Genomic DNA, 19083 nt, shown 5'->3' with positions numbered 1-19083 from the left:
CCAAGCATTTAGTGTCATCCATTAAGACCTGGCAAAATGTGTTCTCTTTGGCCTGCCCGCATTAGTAACCTAGTGGGTGTGTTAAGTTTTGGAAAAGTCCTCAAAAGCAAACCCACATATAAGATATTGCAGTAGTCTAGTTTGATGGTTACCAGACCACAGCCAGGCTATCTCTGTCCAGGATTAGCTAATAAAATGTGCTTTAAATCATGGAGTTTACTTGGGCCTTCTATAAGAAGCTGGATCTCTCTCAGCACCCTCAAACTGTGAGCCTGATATTTCAATGGGAGTACAAGCCCATCCTTAGAAGGTTCAACACTATGCCCCTAGTAAGACAAACAACCCACCAACAGTGACCTGTCTCATGAGAATTCTGCTTAATTTTATGGGCCCTCATCCAACAACCCCTTACTGATTCCTGACATCAGTTCAACACACCACTACAAACATTTCTAGATTTAATAATAATAATTCCACTGACTCACCTGAATCAGCTGAAAAGGAAAATAGAGCTGGGTGTCATTAGCATACTGACATTCATCCTAGTCCAAATGCCTAGATTACCTCACCCAGCAGATTCAGGTAAACATGTCTCATGGTACGCAAGATGGAACTTTACAGAGCAGATTGTCATAAGACCAAGCAGTAGCCCCCTAACACCAGCATTTGAACATTGTCACTGAATGACAATGCCCCTGAGCCACAACCCAGAAAGTCTGCTGAGGCTTATCATGCTCAAGAATATTAAAAGGCACTGAAAGATTCAGGAGGGCACACTCCTTCTTCTGACAACACAGATTATCCATCAAGGCAACCAATGCTTTTTCAATACCAAACCTGCTCTTGAACCCTATGAGGTCCTTCAAGGTTCTGCCCTGCCTCCCCATCATGCCTTTTTACTGTGTGCATGAAACCCCTGAGGCCATGCAGGGATTTGGAGTGACGTGTCATCATATGTAGAAAACACCCAATTGTATTTCTTTTTTACACTTGAGTCAGGGAAGCAGCAGATGTGCTGAACTGGTATATAGAAATTATCATGACCTGGCTGAGAATCAATAAAGTGAATCCAGATAAGACAGAGAAACTGTGATTCATAGAAGCATAGAATTTTAGAGTTGGAAGGGACTACTAGGATCATTTTAGTCCAACACCCTGCACTGCAGGAATCACCTAGCCATGGAGATGTTGTTCAGCCTGTTCTGGTTTATATCAATATAAATCCTTCCATTTTGATGAGGAACTCTTGCACATTACCCACATTACCATACCTATTACAAGGAAACACTACTTCTTCTTCTTCCCCTTCCTCTCTCTCTTGAAATTTGATGACAACTTTTTCAAGGAACCAACCACTGCCTGTGATTCAATGACAAAAACATCCTATGCTTAGATTGCTTGTGAGAGAGAGAGGGGTGGTGGTGGTGGTGGTGAATTCAATCATATCAAACTCAGATAATCAGGACAAAGGGATTAACACAGTTCACTTGCGCAAAGCCAATAATTAATACTCTCAACACTTTATTTTTCCTCAAAAATAAGAAACCTTTAGGTCTAAGGAAAGATATTTTGTCTGGGATGGTTTTAACAGAATATTTGATGAGCTAAACACTTCATCTTTTTTACAGTTTGCATTGCATATGGGTGAAGGATGAAATGCTTATCCCTTGGGTAGGGTGGGGGAGAGAGTTTTGTATTGTGCAACAAAAACTCAAGGAGATCAACAAATTTCATTACTATTCAAACATATTTTAGAACCTTCCCAAATTATTGTCTTAAATAATAATATAATAAATTATCAGCTGATATTTATTTCAGATGTGTTTACAGTAAGAAATACATTCATTGCAGGGGTATTAACTTTTCCCAGCAACCAAACCACATTCTTTATTTAATCTGGTTACATGACTGTGACATCCAAACTCATATACAACACAACTCCTCCACAATACCCACACAATTTTATCATATTTTAACAAGTTATATTTTGGGATTTAAAAAACTAAGAGGCTGAGCATTTCCCTGATTTGATGCTCTAAGTTGGCAATTTTGGTATTTTAGGATGAAGCCTCCACTGGAGACAATGGGGATTCCTTCTGGGTAGACACATCTAAGATTGTACTGCAATTACTTTATTGGTGAAATATTTGAACAAAAATGTTCACTAAACTGACTGATTTGTGGGTAAATTCCACTCTTTGAAAAAGCAATATATATTTTTATTACTTCATCAGTGTGGAACTTTTCTTTTTAAAAAGGGATATAATACATCAAATGTTTGTTCCATACAGAAAAAAATAGGTCTGATTCACATTTTATGTCGTGGATGTGTATGTATACTGCATACAAACCTGTAACGGTTAACAAAGCAATGTCTTTCATAAGCATGTAGTATATATGTACCAAGAGTAATAGCCAATCGTAGTTACTTGGTGCATGTCTACCACATGTCCCCATGTTTGGAGAGAAGGGGACATCACCTTAAAACATTACTGTGTTTATTGGGAAGCATGTGAAAGACAAGAAGCAAACATGCTTTCCCATAAATTATGATTAAGCCATTAGACAAAACAACAACTATAATATGGGAGGAGTCAACAGTAATGCACAGGGAGAAGGCTCAGAATTGCTTGAAGTTCTTCTATAAAATGTGATTATCTTTATAAAATATATGTTATTATATAAGATGAATAAACTATATGCTCTACATACAGCAAGAAAAAAATAATCTTGTGTGATCTTAGACCATGGAACTACACAGAAGAAAATGGGTATGCACTTTCAAACAGATTGTGAAACTGATCTGTCAATAGGAAATTAGTTGTACCTGGACCAGTTCCATCATGGCTAATGAGAATTTTATTCACAACTCCAAGCGATACAGCCATCATGGAGAACACATCAGTCTGCAGAAACACAAAAACGAGAATCACAAACTGTTTTGTTTGGGGGTTTTTAACGATAAAGCGGAGTATAAATTTTGTGAATTTATTTTTAAATTGAATATAAAATTTCATTGCCAACCATCACTGCTGTACTTTTACCGGGGCAGGCAAAATGTCAAGGGTTTCTTCCCCTTGCAAGTGAGTCTAGCTGATTGAAATAGTAATCACTGCAATGTTAAGGGCACCAGTCTGTGATTTATGTGCTCCAGTTCAACAGAGTCTAGAGCAGCTCCAGTCCAGATTTTATAAAAAGCTCAAGAGCTCTAGCGACTAAGGCCCTGGGGCAGTTGAAGGGAGATTTCTGGTGGGTTTTTAACATGGCTAATGTGTGTTCCAATAAGTTCTAGAATAAAATGGTTTGGTTACCATCCTTCATGTAAAGAATACTGAGCATTTAAGTAATTGTGTTTTAACTATGAAAAAGAAATACTTCACCATATTGTATCTCTACATTTGAAACATATGGAGTGGATGATCACCACATAATAAATCTTCCCCATAGTTAACTGAAACATAATGCTCAAGTACAATTACATAAGTTTAAGTAACCTCAATGCAGACTGTCTTGCCAGAGTGGTGCATGCCCTGGTTATCTCCCACTTAGACTACTGCAATGTGCTCTACGTGGGGCTACCTTTGAAGATGACTTGGAAACTACAACTAATTCAGAATACGACAGCTAGACTGGTTACTGGGAGCAGCTGCCGGGACCATATAACACCGGTCCCAGTGAAGGAGTGTCATAGCGATGCCGCACATGTGCCTTATATAGCGACGCCCTGCCCTGGGTGTCACGATGCATTCATTTGCCCCTGCTGAAGGCAGCCCTGTTTAGGGAAGTTTTAAAGGAATGATGTTTTAATTATGCTTTTAGATATGTTGTAAGCTGCCCAGTGTGGCTGGGGAAACACTGCCAGGTGGGCAGGGTATAATGATAATAATAATAATAGTAGTAGTAGTAGTAGTAGTAGTAGTAGTAGTAGTAGTAATTACTGCAATTACTTTTAGCATCTTTTTCTTTACCTGACCACGCTGAAATGAAACTTTATTAGTCCTTGATTTATGAAGTTTTCGTTTTCCAGAATCTCCTCTGGTTCCAAAGAGGGTAATGTACACATTAGAATTTGTTTCTGCACCAGGGATTGTTCCAGTGTATACACTGACATTGTAGCATACCACTGAAAGAGAAAAAAAGCATTACTACTATGTAACTACGTTTTACTCAGGGCAGACCCACTGAAATCAATTAACATCACCAAGTTAGGTTAATTGCTTTCAATAGGTCTACTCTTAGTAAAACTTACTTGAATACCAACTATTATCATGACATTTCCATTATGTCCATAATCTGTCAAAAGACTGCTTCATACTGCTCTGTACTGACTTGAAGCTTGTGGCTCAAGCACTAGGGCAACAGAGTGATTTAATCCACTTTAACTGTGCAAACCTAAATTTCCAACATGTATTTGAATCCCTCCTGCAAAATATTGACAGTCTGGAGGTGACTCACTCTCTATCTCTGTCTCTGTCTCTGTCTCTATCTCTGCCTTATACACCCACACTTTTTAAAACTTGCTTTCATTTCCTGCTCAGGACAGAGACTTGGAGAAATTGGAAGGGATACAGAAATTAGTAATACAACTGTCGTTACTGTGCTAAATTCTTAGGCTGCAAGGCTATGCAGGCTTACATGGACTAAGCCCCACTGAAAGTGTTACTTAATTCTGGGTAAATTTCACAATCAGTCTTTAAAAGCTATTATATTTATTGTATTTAATATATTTCTATACCATCTTTCAAGAATAAAATCCTTATCAAGGCAGTTCGTGTGAAATACAACAATGAAATTCCATAGATCACATTTTAAAACAGCTCAATAAAACAATCCCACATTGTTAAAATTAGCAATCCAATATAAAATGCAGCAAAATACAGCCACCATCAACAGGATACATAATGCCACCCTGGGCTCCTTTGGGAGGAAGAAAGGGATACAAATAAAGAATCAGATCCCCCAGTTTCTGTAAGCCAAGGTAAAATGGCAGGTTTTAAATGCCCGTTTGAAAATACAGTAAGCCCACAATTTACACACATTTAACGTGCTCATTGATCTTTACACACATGGCAAAAATTAAAAAGGGGGTGAGGTTTCAGGGGGGGAATGACTTTGGCATCCCCTTCCACCACAGAAGCAATGTTTTTTGACCATATGTGATTTTGTTTTTAGGTATTGTCAGGGAACTGCCATCGGAGCCAGAGGGAGAGGGAGGGCTCCAGAGGGATTCCGGAGAGCGTCCCGGGAGGGAGAGAAGCAGCCCATCTTCTGGGGAAGGAAATCAGCGTAGCACCAGTGGAGAAGGGGGGCAGATGGGGGAATCAGCGAGGTGGCTCCATGACTCCTCACCGGAGACCAGCGGGGAGAGCATGGGTCCTCCGCTGCCCACACCCTCCCTGCGCAGAAGGCTTCCGCGCAGGGAGAGTAGGCGGAGACTAGGCGTCAAAGAGCTTCTTTGCTGGAAGAAGTTCAAGAAACGCCCACTGACCGATTCTGCCAGCGATTGAGACAGCCACGGGTGAGTGGCTGTCCGGATAGAAAGAGTTCACCCAGGTAACCTGGCCAGGTGTGGCACCGATTTACGCACGAGCAACCCCTAGAACCATTACAGGTATGATCCCTGGAACACAACCCCTGCATAAGTTGAGGGCTTGCTGTAACTAGGCATGAGGCCTGCCTAATATTACACAGCATAATGTTCCACAATTGTGGGGCTACAATTACTAAGTACCTAAATACAACAAGCAATTCATTTAAGGTGTAAGCAACTTTGCTTGGAAGTAACAGGACTGGACTTTTCCAGCTGGCTACTACACAATAAGGCTTAGGTTAATAGCTCCAGCCACGGTTTGTAGGCAGCCATTAAAAAACTAATTTTTTGGATGCATAGAAAATTCCAAATCTTTTACTCACAGTTCTGTACACACTGACAGGATTCAATAAACAACAGCTGCCATGGTGAAGTTAGTGGGGGGAAATCATGATTCATTAATAAACAAGTGCCTGCTATGAAATATTGTACTGAAAAGCTTGGGGGAAAGGGGAAGCTTCTCCCTCCCTCAGACCACCCCTCACTCATGCACAGACACACTTCAGAGGATGAACTCTACATGTGACCATCAAGTGACACCAAAAGCACACTGCTTCCCAAAAGAATCTACCGGTGCCTTCATTGGCTTGAGAACTGCTAGTGGAGCTTGTGTGTGGTAACAGATTTACCCAGAAGTCAGCTTCTGTTAACACTGATCACAGTGTATTTGATATCCCTTTGATATTAACACTAAAGCCTGTCTGAGCCTGTGCATGCTTAAGGAAAGGAATGCTGGAGGCAGAACAGCTTGCAAAACGAGAGAATGAAACTGATTGCTAGCTAAAAGGACGGGCCACTTTTAGCTAGGATTTCTGCAGTGATCCCTCCATTCTCACCTAAGGTAAAACAGAGGTCACATGCAGGTCTTCAAAAAGAGATGTGTTGTTGATTTTTTTTTTTGCACCAGCCACTTGAAAAACCTGATCATGAGCTGGTGGGATGTACTGTGGACATTGCACCAAGCACCACTGCAAACAGATGACCATGTGTGTGGTCCCTTTCAGCCTCAACACTCACTGATATTGATCACCTGTCAACAAATCAGATGGCGCACGAACTCTAGGCTGAGCACCGAATACCAACTTTCCACACATACTTGAAAACTTCAGGAACCTGGTTGCCTGACTTAAAACACACACATCTACACAGTAACATGACAATGCCTGGGCATATCAGACAGGTACGGCTTACCACATTACAAACTGGGTGTATTAACTTGCCCAGGCATGTTAACTGGGTGTATTAACCTGCCCTCTAACTAATGAAGTTTCTAAGCTGCAGAAGCAGAAGTTGTGACATGCTGCTGCAGCTGAAATATGTATCTCTGGCCAGAGGAGCAGAAAGCTGCTAACTAGTTGTACCCCCATTCCCAATAAAATACTACTCACTTCTAAAGTTGTCACTGAACCAGAATTTTACTAAGTAAAACAGAAATTCATTCCCTTGTGCGTTACTAGGACAGGCAAACAAACAAGCCTTGGTGTGCATTCTGTATTACTTAACTTTGTATAAGCTGTAGTATTCAGAAAGATAGCGTCATTCAGGAAAATCACTCTGCACGTGCTCTTTTGACTCCTGAAAGTCTTCTTATTGTTATAGGAAAAAGACATTCTGCATACTCATTTTGACACTGGGCCCTTAAAAATAATTTTTGTTCTCTTCATGGGAAACGTACCTGTTCAAGGACACTTGGTCTGAGATGCCAGGTTTTGTTTTGTTAATGAAGAATTGATTTCTTACTATAAGAAGTGGATCAGATCATGCTCAGTTCCCAGCTGCATGGAAGAGTCTATAGGAATACAGTTCTATATACATTCCCACGTCCTCTGAGCATGCGGAATTTTGGGGGGAAGGGGGGACACAGACATTTTCTGAACACATTTTGATGATGTGAACAGACCTGAGGTCTTAAGAGTGCAGTTTCACTCAACCCTGCTGAAAGAAGGTGCTTTTTTATTTGTTATTTAGTCTTAGCAGCAAATCTTATGAGTGTAGCTGCTCATGGAATTGAGACATGTCTCTTTCTCCCCCCTGACTTCCTCTGTAAGCGGTTTGGAACACTCCAATTCTCCCCAAACCACTATTTATCAGCACAGGAGAAACAATATTGTAATGGTTTAAAATGCCTTTTTTTTTTCTTGTACTGCAGCAGTAACCAATAGCAATATATAATATATTGCAATCATCATTCAGGGCCTGATTCCTGGCTCTTCAGCTTGAGGTCATTGTACCTTGAATTCAGTGACATTACATTAGCATTAAACTGCAGGGAAACAGGGTATTGCCATATCCTCAGTCAAATGGGAAATAATATAGGCAAATACCATTCACAGGATAAAACCCAAATCTGGAGATGCTATTTTAGCATGCAGAAATGACACTATATTTAGACACTCATCTGGAAGCATACAAGATCATGAAAAAGAAATGAAGGGCAAAAATTAAGTCAATTAATGTAAATATCACAATGGTGCTTCCTGGAGTGAAAAGGGGTGGTTTTTATTTTTATTTTAAAGAAAATATGAGATTCAAATGTGAGATTCATTTCTTAAAGGTGAGCATTAATCAAGCTCTTATATCACACAGAAACAAAATCACCACATCACTAGGCAAAAGAGCAAAGGAAGAACAGGAATCTGTTAAATGAAGCAAGGGGAAATCCAAGAACAAAGGTTTCTTTTTAATAGGTTGCCAATGATTGCCCACTTCGCCCTTCCAATCAGCTATTTCTTGACTATTTGAAAAGGCAAACAGAACTAGGCAAATGTTTTTCTTTTCCCACTTCATTTCCCTCCCCCTTGCCATTTTGCAATATTTTGAAGTGTATCTGAAAAATTCAGGGCACTCTAAAAGCAAACTCATGAAAACATTATCTTGAAAGTCCCTGCTATGCAGACTGACAGTCTTTGAACTTAAATCCATCTGCTGGGACAAACTTTGTATACTTTTATTGGACATATAGCAATAACAGGTTTACTCTGAGCATTTGAACAGTATTTTCCTTCAAATGCTTTGCAGGCTTATAAAAGCAAACATCATAATTGCTGGTGAGTCAAACCAATGCCCTATGTAGTTTCAATGGTAGCAGAAGATGAGGTGCTCTAGGGAAAATGTCACGGTTAGGGACACAAGAACAGGCCTTTTAAAATCTGTTGAGCTCAGTCTAGAAAAAATAAGAGTAACCTTAATTAAGTTCCCTCAACCAATGGTCTAAAAATGGACAGAAATTGGCTTCTGCTATATCATGGAACCTTCAGGAAGAATCAAACTATTAAGAAGCGGTTGACTAGGAAAGGGCGAAGGTTAGGCATTTCTGAGTCAGTGAGATTAGAAGACAGGAGTGCTAACTTTTAAATAAAAATATAAATTCACTGCCAGATCTTGAACTGCAGGTCTCTAGTTATTAATGTATCTCTTGCAGTTTGTTAAACATTTGTCACAATGACCACATTCAGATAATCATGTCTTGAATAAGAACACTCCAGAATTTCCTCTCAAAACAGGTGCATGAAACCCCACCAGCTATATGTTTCAAATGTCTTTTAAAACCTCATTTATTTACCCAGGCCTATTTTGATACTTAGGAGGGTTCATAGGAGCCAACTCCCAGGGGCCAAAGTGCCATTCTGCTTTCCCATTAAAATATTTGAGGGAGCTGGGCCCCCCAAAGTTGATGAGCATTGTCACTCAAATGGTGTGTGTGCGCCACATCATGTGATTGATTATGTGGGGTGGGGCTTACCTGACTCCTCAATATTTTATTCAAGCTGGCACCCCTGGGAAGCTTACTCTGTTTTCTTACTGACTGCTAAATTTTTATCATTTAAAATAATGCATTGTATTTATTATTGTTTTCTTTTTTAAAAAAATGTAACTTTTTTGTGCTGTTTGGAATAGTCATGTACTGCTTAGATATTTTTCTTTTAGAGTCTTGAGAGACTCTAGGGTTGTGCGCTCATCTCACTCTAGAGGCCGGGAGCCAGCGCTGTCCGCAGACACTTCCGGGTCATGTGGCCAGCGTGACGAAGCTGCTCCGGCGAACTGGCACCAGAGCAGCACACGGAACGCCGTTTACCTTCCCGCTATAAAGCGGTCCCTATTTATCTACTTGCACCCGGGGGTGCTTTCGAACTGATAGGTTGGCAGGCGCTGGGACCGAGCAACGGGAGCGCACCCGCCGCGGGGATTCGAACCACCGAGCATGCGATCGGCAAGTCCTAGGCGCTGAGGTTTTACCCACAGCGCCACCCGCGTCCCATATATACATTATCTACATAAATAAATAAACAATATATACATTATAAATACATAAACAATATATACATTATCTAAATAAATAAATTTAAAGCAGCCATTTGTGCCCTTTAAAAGCAGCACATAGTCTTACTCCCCACTGTTTATAGTAGGATCAAACAAACCAGGAATTCTTCTTCTAACCATAGATTCCCATATTGTCCAATATAGGAAACCATGGTTGATGAGCTTTGGAAGAAGCCAGCATATTAAATAGTGGTATGAAGATGGTTTAATATCCTGGCTTGATCCAAAGAATAACAAAACAAGAACCTATGATTAGTGGAAGACATTTGAATTTGTTTGTGCCCACCAGAGAGGGAGAAGCAAAGGGGCTGCATGTGCAGTCAAAAGGATTCTTACATCAGATTATAATGCTGATATATGATTGTTCAAACTCTCCTACTAGGAACTACATTACAATGTTCAAACCCAGTTCAAGGTTAATGCTGCAGTTCTTCAAGTCTACCTGTCTGTGAGTTATGATTTAAGGATTACAAATCAGTTGTCAAACAGAGTGAAAAAAATAACCATATAAAACTACTAGGAAATGATTTCTGGAAAGATTTAAAAAGCAAAAATAAAAATGAACCTGGATATGAAAATGAGACATAAAGGTCCAGACAGACACAAAGCATGACAGGGAGATGAAAAATTCAATGGCATGGAATTATAGGCAAAATAATATAAGCCTTGATGTATGAAGAATACAAAACTAACATTGTTGGGGAAAACATACCATGCTGGGTCAGAGATTCTGGAGAAATAGTATTTCATTGTCAGCATTTTGCAATGACTGGTATAATGAAAGAAGACAATCAAAAAGTGAGAACCTATCAATGCAAGATGCAGAGAAATATGAAGGTGTGTCAAATATTATGTTTAAAAAAAGAACTACCATTATCTAGAGATAGCCAGACAGAGAAATTACACAGCAAGGACAGAAAAATTAAAACCATCTTCAAGCTTTATGGTTCCATTGTGGCAGAATATAAAAAGAAGCAAGATCTTACAGCAATAAATAATGACGTAAGGACAGTAGCAACTTGAAGCCTGCTAACACCTCAGTTGAATTTATGAAATATAATTTATTCTACTACTTCATATTTTGTACAAAATAAGTTTTTTATAATTAAGTGAATGGATTGCTGGAAAAATATCCAGATTGATCTGAAATTTATATTGGATTGTAATTATGTATCATGTAATACATCATTTGTTTTCTGTAATATAACAACCTATAAAGGCTGCACATTTGGTGCTTCTAAGCAATTATCCATTTTAAATAGGAATGCAGATGGCAAAAGTTTCCTTCTCAGAAACAGCGGGGGGAAATGCAAAAGTTTTTGGTTGGGCTGTCTATTGATATTCAATTGAAATGAACCAAAAATCAATAGGTAATTTGAAGTCATAAACTTATGAATTTAGGACTTGTCTAACAGCAATATAATGTTTCCATTTGCATTTATTTGTCAAATATATTTCAATAAGTATAATGTGCCAGAGAAGGAAAATATAAATATACCATTATAACACCATTATTAATAAAGCTGAACAAATGTTCTACTTTGAAAAAAATACTTCCAATGAAAAATACTGGCCACAATGAAAACTCATTTACTCTAAAACATCATTATTGGGCTGGATCCAAAGGTGCCCTTCTGCATATAGAAGCTGTCTTCTGCTCATGAAGGATACCAAAAATGTTCATCTGGAGGTGCAATAGCTTGCACAAGTTCTTGTTCCAGCTGAATGGCTACAGAATGTACCTACTACAATATCTCCGTATGAATTCTTGTGCAGTACCTATTTTGCTTTTATTCATTCATTCATTCCAGTGTTTATTTACAGTACACCCTACATTTCAAGGCAAAAAGCCTTCACAAAACAGCTTACAATAAAGCTAAAAATGGTATGGTGGAAATACAATTACCATATAAAAATAATAAACTTCAGCACAGCTAACACTGGATTTCTCATGGTGCCTGTCTCCACTACTCCAGATGTGAGGACTTGAACTCAACTCCCTTTTGAGCAGCAGAGGGCTATCACCTACTCCTTGGGGGCAGCACTTATCTGCCTTTTAGAACAGACTGATCCCATGTTCAGCTGATGTTCACATGGAATGCTTTCCCACTTTGGCCTCACAAAGTTCTCACTCACCTTCCTTTCAGTGATCTTAGGTGGATTCTACTGTACTTATCCTGCCTTACAAATAGTTCCTGTGCTTCATCTTCTCATTCATTCTTATTGTGGTATACTTTATACTATGAATGTCCTAGTCCATGATGTTAAGTTGGTATGCAGAAGCTTGACCTTGGTGCCTTTCATTTCCCTTCTAGGCCTACAATTCCTGGATTCTATAAATAATTCAGAACATCAGGACGCCAAACATAAACTTACTGTATTTTGAATCTCTGAATACCCTCAGATATTTTACTTCAGCTTGAATAACATTTGCCTAACTGATAGCACATGTATTCCCACCAGGAGGCACTACTCTTTTCTTCTATATTTATTACATTTATATCTGGGCTTACTTTCAAGGAGCACAAGGTGGTATAAATAGTTACACACACACACATTCATCCTCATAACAACTCTGTGACATTTTTGATAGTGAATGGGCCAAGGTCATCTACTGAGATTCATGACTGAGTAGGAATTCAAACACAGATCTCCCCACTCCTAGCCTTACAGTCTAACCATTACACCACACAGGTTCTTTTCTTGTCAATTAAACTATATTTAATAATAGTGAAAAGCTAACCCATCCAGATCCCACCGGTGAAATTGAAGGTCATAACTCTTTGAATAAACTTCTGTTTCTCTCTCTCTAAACAGCAAGAAGCTGCTAAAACAAATAACTGAGCTTAAGGACACTTTCTTTGGTCATAGCTCCAGGAACAGTGCCTGAAAGAGAAGGGGAAAGGGTAACAACTTACGTTCTAACAGTTTCTGCTGTTTATTTTGGTTTCACTTCTTTGCAATGATGAATCATAAAAGATGCTCAGTGGAGCTCAGTCCTTTACACGTGTAGCTTAATATATGTAATTATATACTCACATGGTAGAAGTGCTTTGTTAGGCCTCCCTATTGGTATTTCTCTCCATGTTTCTCCATCACCTTGTCTTTCAGAGAGCCAGCAGTTGACAGGTAAACAAATTTCTTGGTCCAATGGCGAGTTCATTCTAATCTCATCAAGGTACCAACTAGGATCTGGTCCACTACTGTCATGGCCAATCCGGATTTTATACAGCTCTCCAACATCTTTTAGATTAATCTGCAAAATAATAAAATAGCGAAAGCTATTATTATAGTTCATTGGCCCATTATAATTCATTCGCCCATCACAAAACTCCCCTAATTAGTACATATTACCAAAGAAGTATACAAATCATATTCTCCCCTAAGCGCAGTAAGTCATCCATGAGTGATATATAAAATAAAAGCTATTTATTTGACTGCCTGCACCAGTACCTTCCTGCTTGCACTTTAAGATCTGCTTAGGAGGCTCTCCTAGGCTGGCTCTAGACACATCAAAGAAGCATTTCAGGAAAACGCATTGTAAACTTTAGTTACAGGTAGGTAGCCGTGTTGGTCTGCCGCAGTCGAAACAATAAAAAAAATTCCTTCCAGTAGCACCTTAAAGGTAAAGGATCCCTGATAGTTTAGTCCAGTCGCAAACGACTCTGGGGTTGTGGTGCTCATCTCACTTTACTGGCCGAGGGAGCTGACGTTTGTCCGCAGACAGTTTTTCTGGGTCATGTGGCCAGCATGACTAAGCCTCTTCTGGCGAAACCAGAGTAGTGCACGGAAATGCCGTTTACCTTCCCACCTATTTATCAACTTGCACTTTGACGTGCTTTCGTGCTGCTAGGTTGGCAGGAGCTGGGACCGAGCAACGGGATTCAAACTGCTGACTTAATTTGTTCCAGAGGTCCATTCTTAAGCTGAAACCTTTCTTATCCTGAGGCACGCTTTCACTAATGGGGCCTTCCGCTGTGCGTGCGCCTCCGACACGTGATTTCTGTTCGCAAGCAAGAGCAGCTACTTCCGTATTAGTGGAGTTCGTAACCTGAAGTGTTCATAACCAGAAGCATTCATAACCAGAGGTACCACTGTAAAATGCTTTTTCTTTACCAATCTAGCTGAGTTCCAAGTGTACCCACACCACAAACTAGCAAGGATGGAAGCCATGTGATAGAAATCCATCTCTATGGTAGTCCCACAGCTATGGATTTCCTTTCTCTTGAACCTGTGTGTAATGCCTACATTACAGGCAGGGCCAACCATCCTTTGCCAAAGGTGGAGGTGGAGGAAGGAGCAGCAGCAGATCTGATTCCAGTGGTGCCATAGGTGACATCTACCCCTCTTCCTCTTCCCAATGTGGGTATTTTATGCATGTTGTAGGAACCCGTATAATTTGGGCCCACAGCCATGCGGGAGGAGTTTGACAAGTAGGTAGGTACAAGTATTCTGCACTCACTTTCTCAAAACTATCAGCAACTTTAGAAAATGAAAAGAAAAAAGATATCTAATTTGGCCCACCAAGTGGAAAAATTTCAACATGAAAAACAGCACTAATTTTCACAGCACCCTTAAAATCCTTTACCAAAAAAAGAAGGTGCAAGCGTTTTATTCATGGGAGTTACTAGTGAATTGCATTTTAACTAAAAAACACAAGCATTGTGTCATGCAGAATACAGAAAATAGATACAAACTCCACTTTGGCCTGGACTGTGAAAGGAGTGTGCTAAGTAATTGTAACCTTCATAAGCACACTTAAACATGTCCATGACAACAAATGATAGAAAATGAAAACGCAATGAACACACCGCAGGAAAAATAAATATGATATTCTTGCCACACAGTTAGATGGGAAAATTCTTAACCCTAGTAAAATTATGAAGGCTGAAGCCATGGTCTGGGTGACAGCAGAACCATACTTTGATAATCCAGGGTAAAAGAGGCCAATGGAGGTGCTGCCCAAAAAATCACGGAGAAAGAACCAGAACTAATCTACTCCTACCTAGTGCCTCAAGGCAATCATTGAAACATTAACTCTCTACAGAATATACCATGGCAGATTACACAAGATGTGCCTGCAGGCAAGGAATAGTCTGTAAAACAGACAAACTGACATAAATGCCTTTGGTTTTGAATGGTGCACTGTAGCCTTTTAAGAGTGTTAGTGCAGGCTCAGTTCTTCTATTCAGAACACTAAAGCACACTTCATCAAGTCAGCACCCCCTTTCCCTCCTCTTTCATTTATAGCATGTGATGCTAAAACTGGGGATAGCTGGGGATTCTGACCTGTGTTTTGCCATAATATGGCCACAGGCAGCATTTGGACAGTAGTCCTAAATGTATGTACTTGACAGCCTACCTCTCCAAAGCATTCCTCCTGTTGAAGTACAAACACGGTAGTCATGCTCAGGATGAACTTTAGCGAAAGGCAAACACTCCTTAGCTTTCATTTTGTTACCAGGGGAAACACTGCGCATACATCTGAAATTACTACATGGAATTACTTCTGACAGTTGCTTGTTATCATATGAAATCTGCTAGCCTTTTTGCTATTGTACACCAGATAAACTGTATTTCTGAAATAAGAGGATATGCTTATATTTGCTCAGAGTAGTTAACACAAATATTATCCTTAGTAGACAGAGGCCACATTTACACTGTGCATTTAAAGCACTTTGATGCCCTTTTAAACAATCATGGCTTCCTCCCAAGAATTCTGGGAGCTGTAGTTTGATAAGGGTGCTGAGCATTGTTAGGACAGCCATTTATCCCTCCTAAGCTACGATCCCTGGAGTGGTTTAACAATCCATCTCCCTTGCCAGGAAACTCTGGGAATTTTAACTCTGAGAAGGGACTAGGGAGCTGTTTCATGTTGATGTCAAATGTGCTTTGCCAACTTGGGGGACAACCAACAAAACTCTTGCAGATGACCTCAGTGATTAAGCTGGGATGTAAGGCTTTAAGAATTCCCTAAGGTACCCTGGACCTAAGTTGTTCGGGGATTAATAAGGGGACCTTTAACCTGGTTTGGTAGTAGATGGGCAGCCAGTTCAGATGTTAACAATGGTACCACATGTTGTCAAGCCATAAGCACCCTGACCAGTTCCAAACCAAGCCCAAGAGCAGCCCCGCATAGAGCTCACTGTAGCAATCCAGCCTTGAGGTTACCAATGCATGGACTACACTGGTCAGGCTATTGCTTGAGCAAGCATCACTGGAGAAAGGAGAAAGGTTCCACAGTTGTGCGATCTAGTGAGTGGAAGAGGCATATTTTCTATCTGATCCTAAGGAAGTGCGCACTCCATCAATGCTTTTCCTCCTCCCTCCTTCCACTTTCTTCAGTGTCCATACAGCAAAAGTCCCTGGTCAAAATGAAACCTTGTTCAGTAAGCAAATCTAATTAAATGTATCACCAGATTGGAAGGAATAGAACATGGTTTCCATTAATGATTAAATTGTATCTAAAGAAGAAGAAACATTTGTGGGAGAAAGTTCAACTTGTTCTCACATTAAAAACAGACTTAATATTTTTTCCAAATTTATAAATAATTGCAGCGTATTTCCTTGCCAACAAATCAATGTGTATTTTCTCTTGGAAATTCAGTCAGACATTTCAGTGGCATGTGATGAGTCCTGAAAGGACGTACAAAATGTAGTGCTTAGTATTGCTGCAGTTTAAGGTTGGAAGAAGCTATCTTACTTGTAAGTCAGTTAGTACATCAACATCTCAGGAGTTTGGACTTCATGAAATGCAGTTGTTTGCCAATGAGGAAGCTCTCAGAGGAGTGTCATCTGTGGTGTGGTGTAGATGAAAAGGCTCTCCCAATAGCTCTGCACCACTAAACAGTTTTTATTTGTTAAGTATATTATATTTTGCTATTTCCCCCCTTTTTGTTAATGACCAACACAACTATCCAAATTCTTGATTTCATTTACACAATTGTTCGTGGCTGTTTTGCTATGGCATGAGACATAAGAACATAAGACAAGCCTGCTGGATCAGGCCAATGCACTATCTAGTCCAGCATCCTTATCTCAGAGTGACCAACCAGATACCTGTGGGGAGTCTGGACATGACTGTAACAGCACTCTGCTCACCTGCAATAACTAACAACTGGCATTCAGAGGCATAATGCAAATTCTAAGAAGCATTTACAAATCTTTCATTGAAAGACTATTTTTACATTACCTGAGTCTACAGTTCTTTGCAATGTTGATAAACATTGCTCTAGGTCCTAGGACATTATTTTGGCTGCAAAGGTAGTTTTCAGTTTGATGTGATACTAAGGTGCGTCCAGACAGGAGTTTGTTGTGGGGACAGAAGTATTCACACATACAAGTTTTTTGCAGAATCCACTATGACATAACTAGCATCAATATGCCAACCCATATTTTCTCCCATTTCATCCAGATTTACCCTTTGGGAGGGGGGACCAAAAAAAAAAAAGAAAAAACCCTGTTGCCAATGACCTGTTTGGAATAACTCAATGATCAGTTTGAGAATGAAGCTCCCATCTGGAAGCACCCTAAAAAAATGAAAAAGGGGCAAAACTAGGGAAACCTAAAGAACACTACTGGCATTCCTTTTTAAGATACAAACTGTAAGGCCTCTGTCTTAAGAACTATCTAAATATTATATAAAGGAGAAAGTCTGAGTATATCCATTTTGACAGCATTTGGCAAATCTTCAAAAGCCTTGGAGCAAAGAAAAACTCCAGAGAGGAGTTGCCTTAAAACTAATGATACTGTGACCAGTCCACCTTCTCCAATGAGCAATTGGAGATTTGACCACTGGAGAAGAACAATTTATTTGAGAAAGGGGGCTGAAACATGTGAGCTCACACCTTGAGGTCTCCAACCCAATAAGAGATCCATGTCTCCCAATCTCCTGTCCAAACCCCGCTTGCTCATTCATACCATATTAGCAAGAAAGATTGCTCTCTTCTTCCCCATGATTTAATTGAGAAGAATTCCAACCTCAAAGGTATTACCAAGACAATAGTTAAGTGGACCAGTGCTGCTCCAGGTACTTGATCTGAAGCATTTTGGAGTTCATAGTCAAGAAGGTAGGGTGGCTTTGATTCACTGTGAATATGTTTTTCTTCTGCAAGTATCAAGCATAGACAGAATCCAGCTTTCACTTTGTGTCCATTGTGTTGAGTCCCAGGGTTAAATGTATTAGCAGTTTCAGGATGGGGTGGGAGGATTTCACTTTGGGAATTGGGCATCCTCTACCCCAGTATCACTGCTCTGAAGGAAATTCCCCACACACATGCTGCTTTTAAGCTTTAAGAAACATTAGAAGGTCATATCACACAACTCCCATATGCTGTGGTCCCATGAGACCATCTTTTAACAACCTTATCATGTCATTCTGCTTTCCTGTTCTTTACTTATATTACTCTGCCACTGGTAAAGAGAGTAAGGAGTAAGGAGATTCATTGAGTCTGCTGCCTTTGCAGAGGAAATTTCTCTTTCTCACTGGTTCTTTTGTTTCATCATCCAAGGAGAAGTCACAGTTGTGCAGAGTGGGTAGGAGTAGTTCTAGCTCCCAATTCTCAGTGAAACTTCATATGCAGCACCACTCTGTATGGCTATGGAACCATCAAGATCTATGGAGCCTTGCCTTACACTGCTTTCCCAGCAGTGCATATGCCTCTTTTGTATGCGACAGGGGTGAGAAATATCTCCATCTGATAGTGCTGGAGAGGGGTGAGTATTCCAATGCTCTGTCTCTCTGCATGCACATCCATCCATCTCCAACTCCTTGAAAGCTTCCATCAACGGTGTCTCCGAAAAAAAAATTACACATCACTTGGGAAGACAGGCAAACTAATATCAGTGTACTGGAAGAAGCAAAGTTCACCAATGTCGAAGCAATGATTCTTCAACACCAACTTCGCTGGACTGGTCATGTTGTTCAGATGCCTGATTATTGTCTTCCAAAGCAACTACTCTATTCCAAACTTTAAAATGGAAAGCGTAATGCTGGTGGTCAACAAAAGAGGTTTATAGACCCTCTCAGGGAAAATCTTTTAAAAATATAATATAAACACCAGCAATTGGGAAACACTGGCCTGCAAGTGCTCCCATTGGAGAATAGCCTGTACCAAAGGTGTCATGGACTTTAAAGAAACTCAGGATGAAAGGGAGAAATGAGCTTAGAGGAG

The 19083-nt window shown here is 40.0% G+C and overlaps 1 protein-coding gene across 6 annotated transcripts in view; it reads right to left on the bottom strand.

The window, feature by feature from the left end:
* Window positions 1–19083, bottom strand: part of LOC310766553 (lipoxygenase homology domain-containing protein 1-like) — a 179568-nt gene that overhangs the window by 75447 nt on the left and 85038 nt on the right. For all 6 annotated transcript variants that reach the window (XR_014550246.1, XM_083622817.1, XM_083622819.1 and 3 more), the window contains 4 exons: window positions 12950–13166; window positions 3969–4123; window positions 2828–2906; window positions 1272–1359 (listed from right to left, as the gene is read on the bottom strand). Coding sequence is in view for 5 of the 6 variants with exons in the window: in XM_083622817.1 (XP_083478943.1) it covers window positions 1272–1359; window positions 2828–2906; window positions 3969–4123; window positions 12950–13166 (539 nt within the window). In the remaining variant the exon portion in view is untranslated. The remainder of the gene's footprint in view (window positions 1–1271; window positions 1360–2827; window positions 2907–3968; window positions 4124–12949; window positions 13167–19083) is intronic.

Source organism: Podarcis filfolensis (assembly GCF_964270895.1).
Source record: "Podarcis filfolensis genome assembly, chromosome: 7".
NCBI classification, from domain to species: domain Eukaryota; kingdom Metazoa; phylum Chordata; class Lepidosauria; order Squamata; family Lacertidae; genus Podarcis; species Podarcis filfolensis.
The sequence above is the reverse complement of the archived record's forward strand: the minus strand, read 5'-3'. Positions and strand labels throughout refer to the sequence as shown.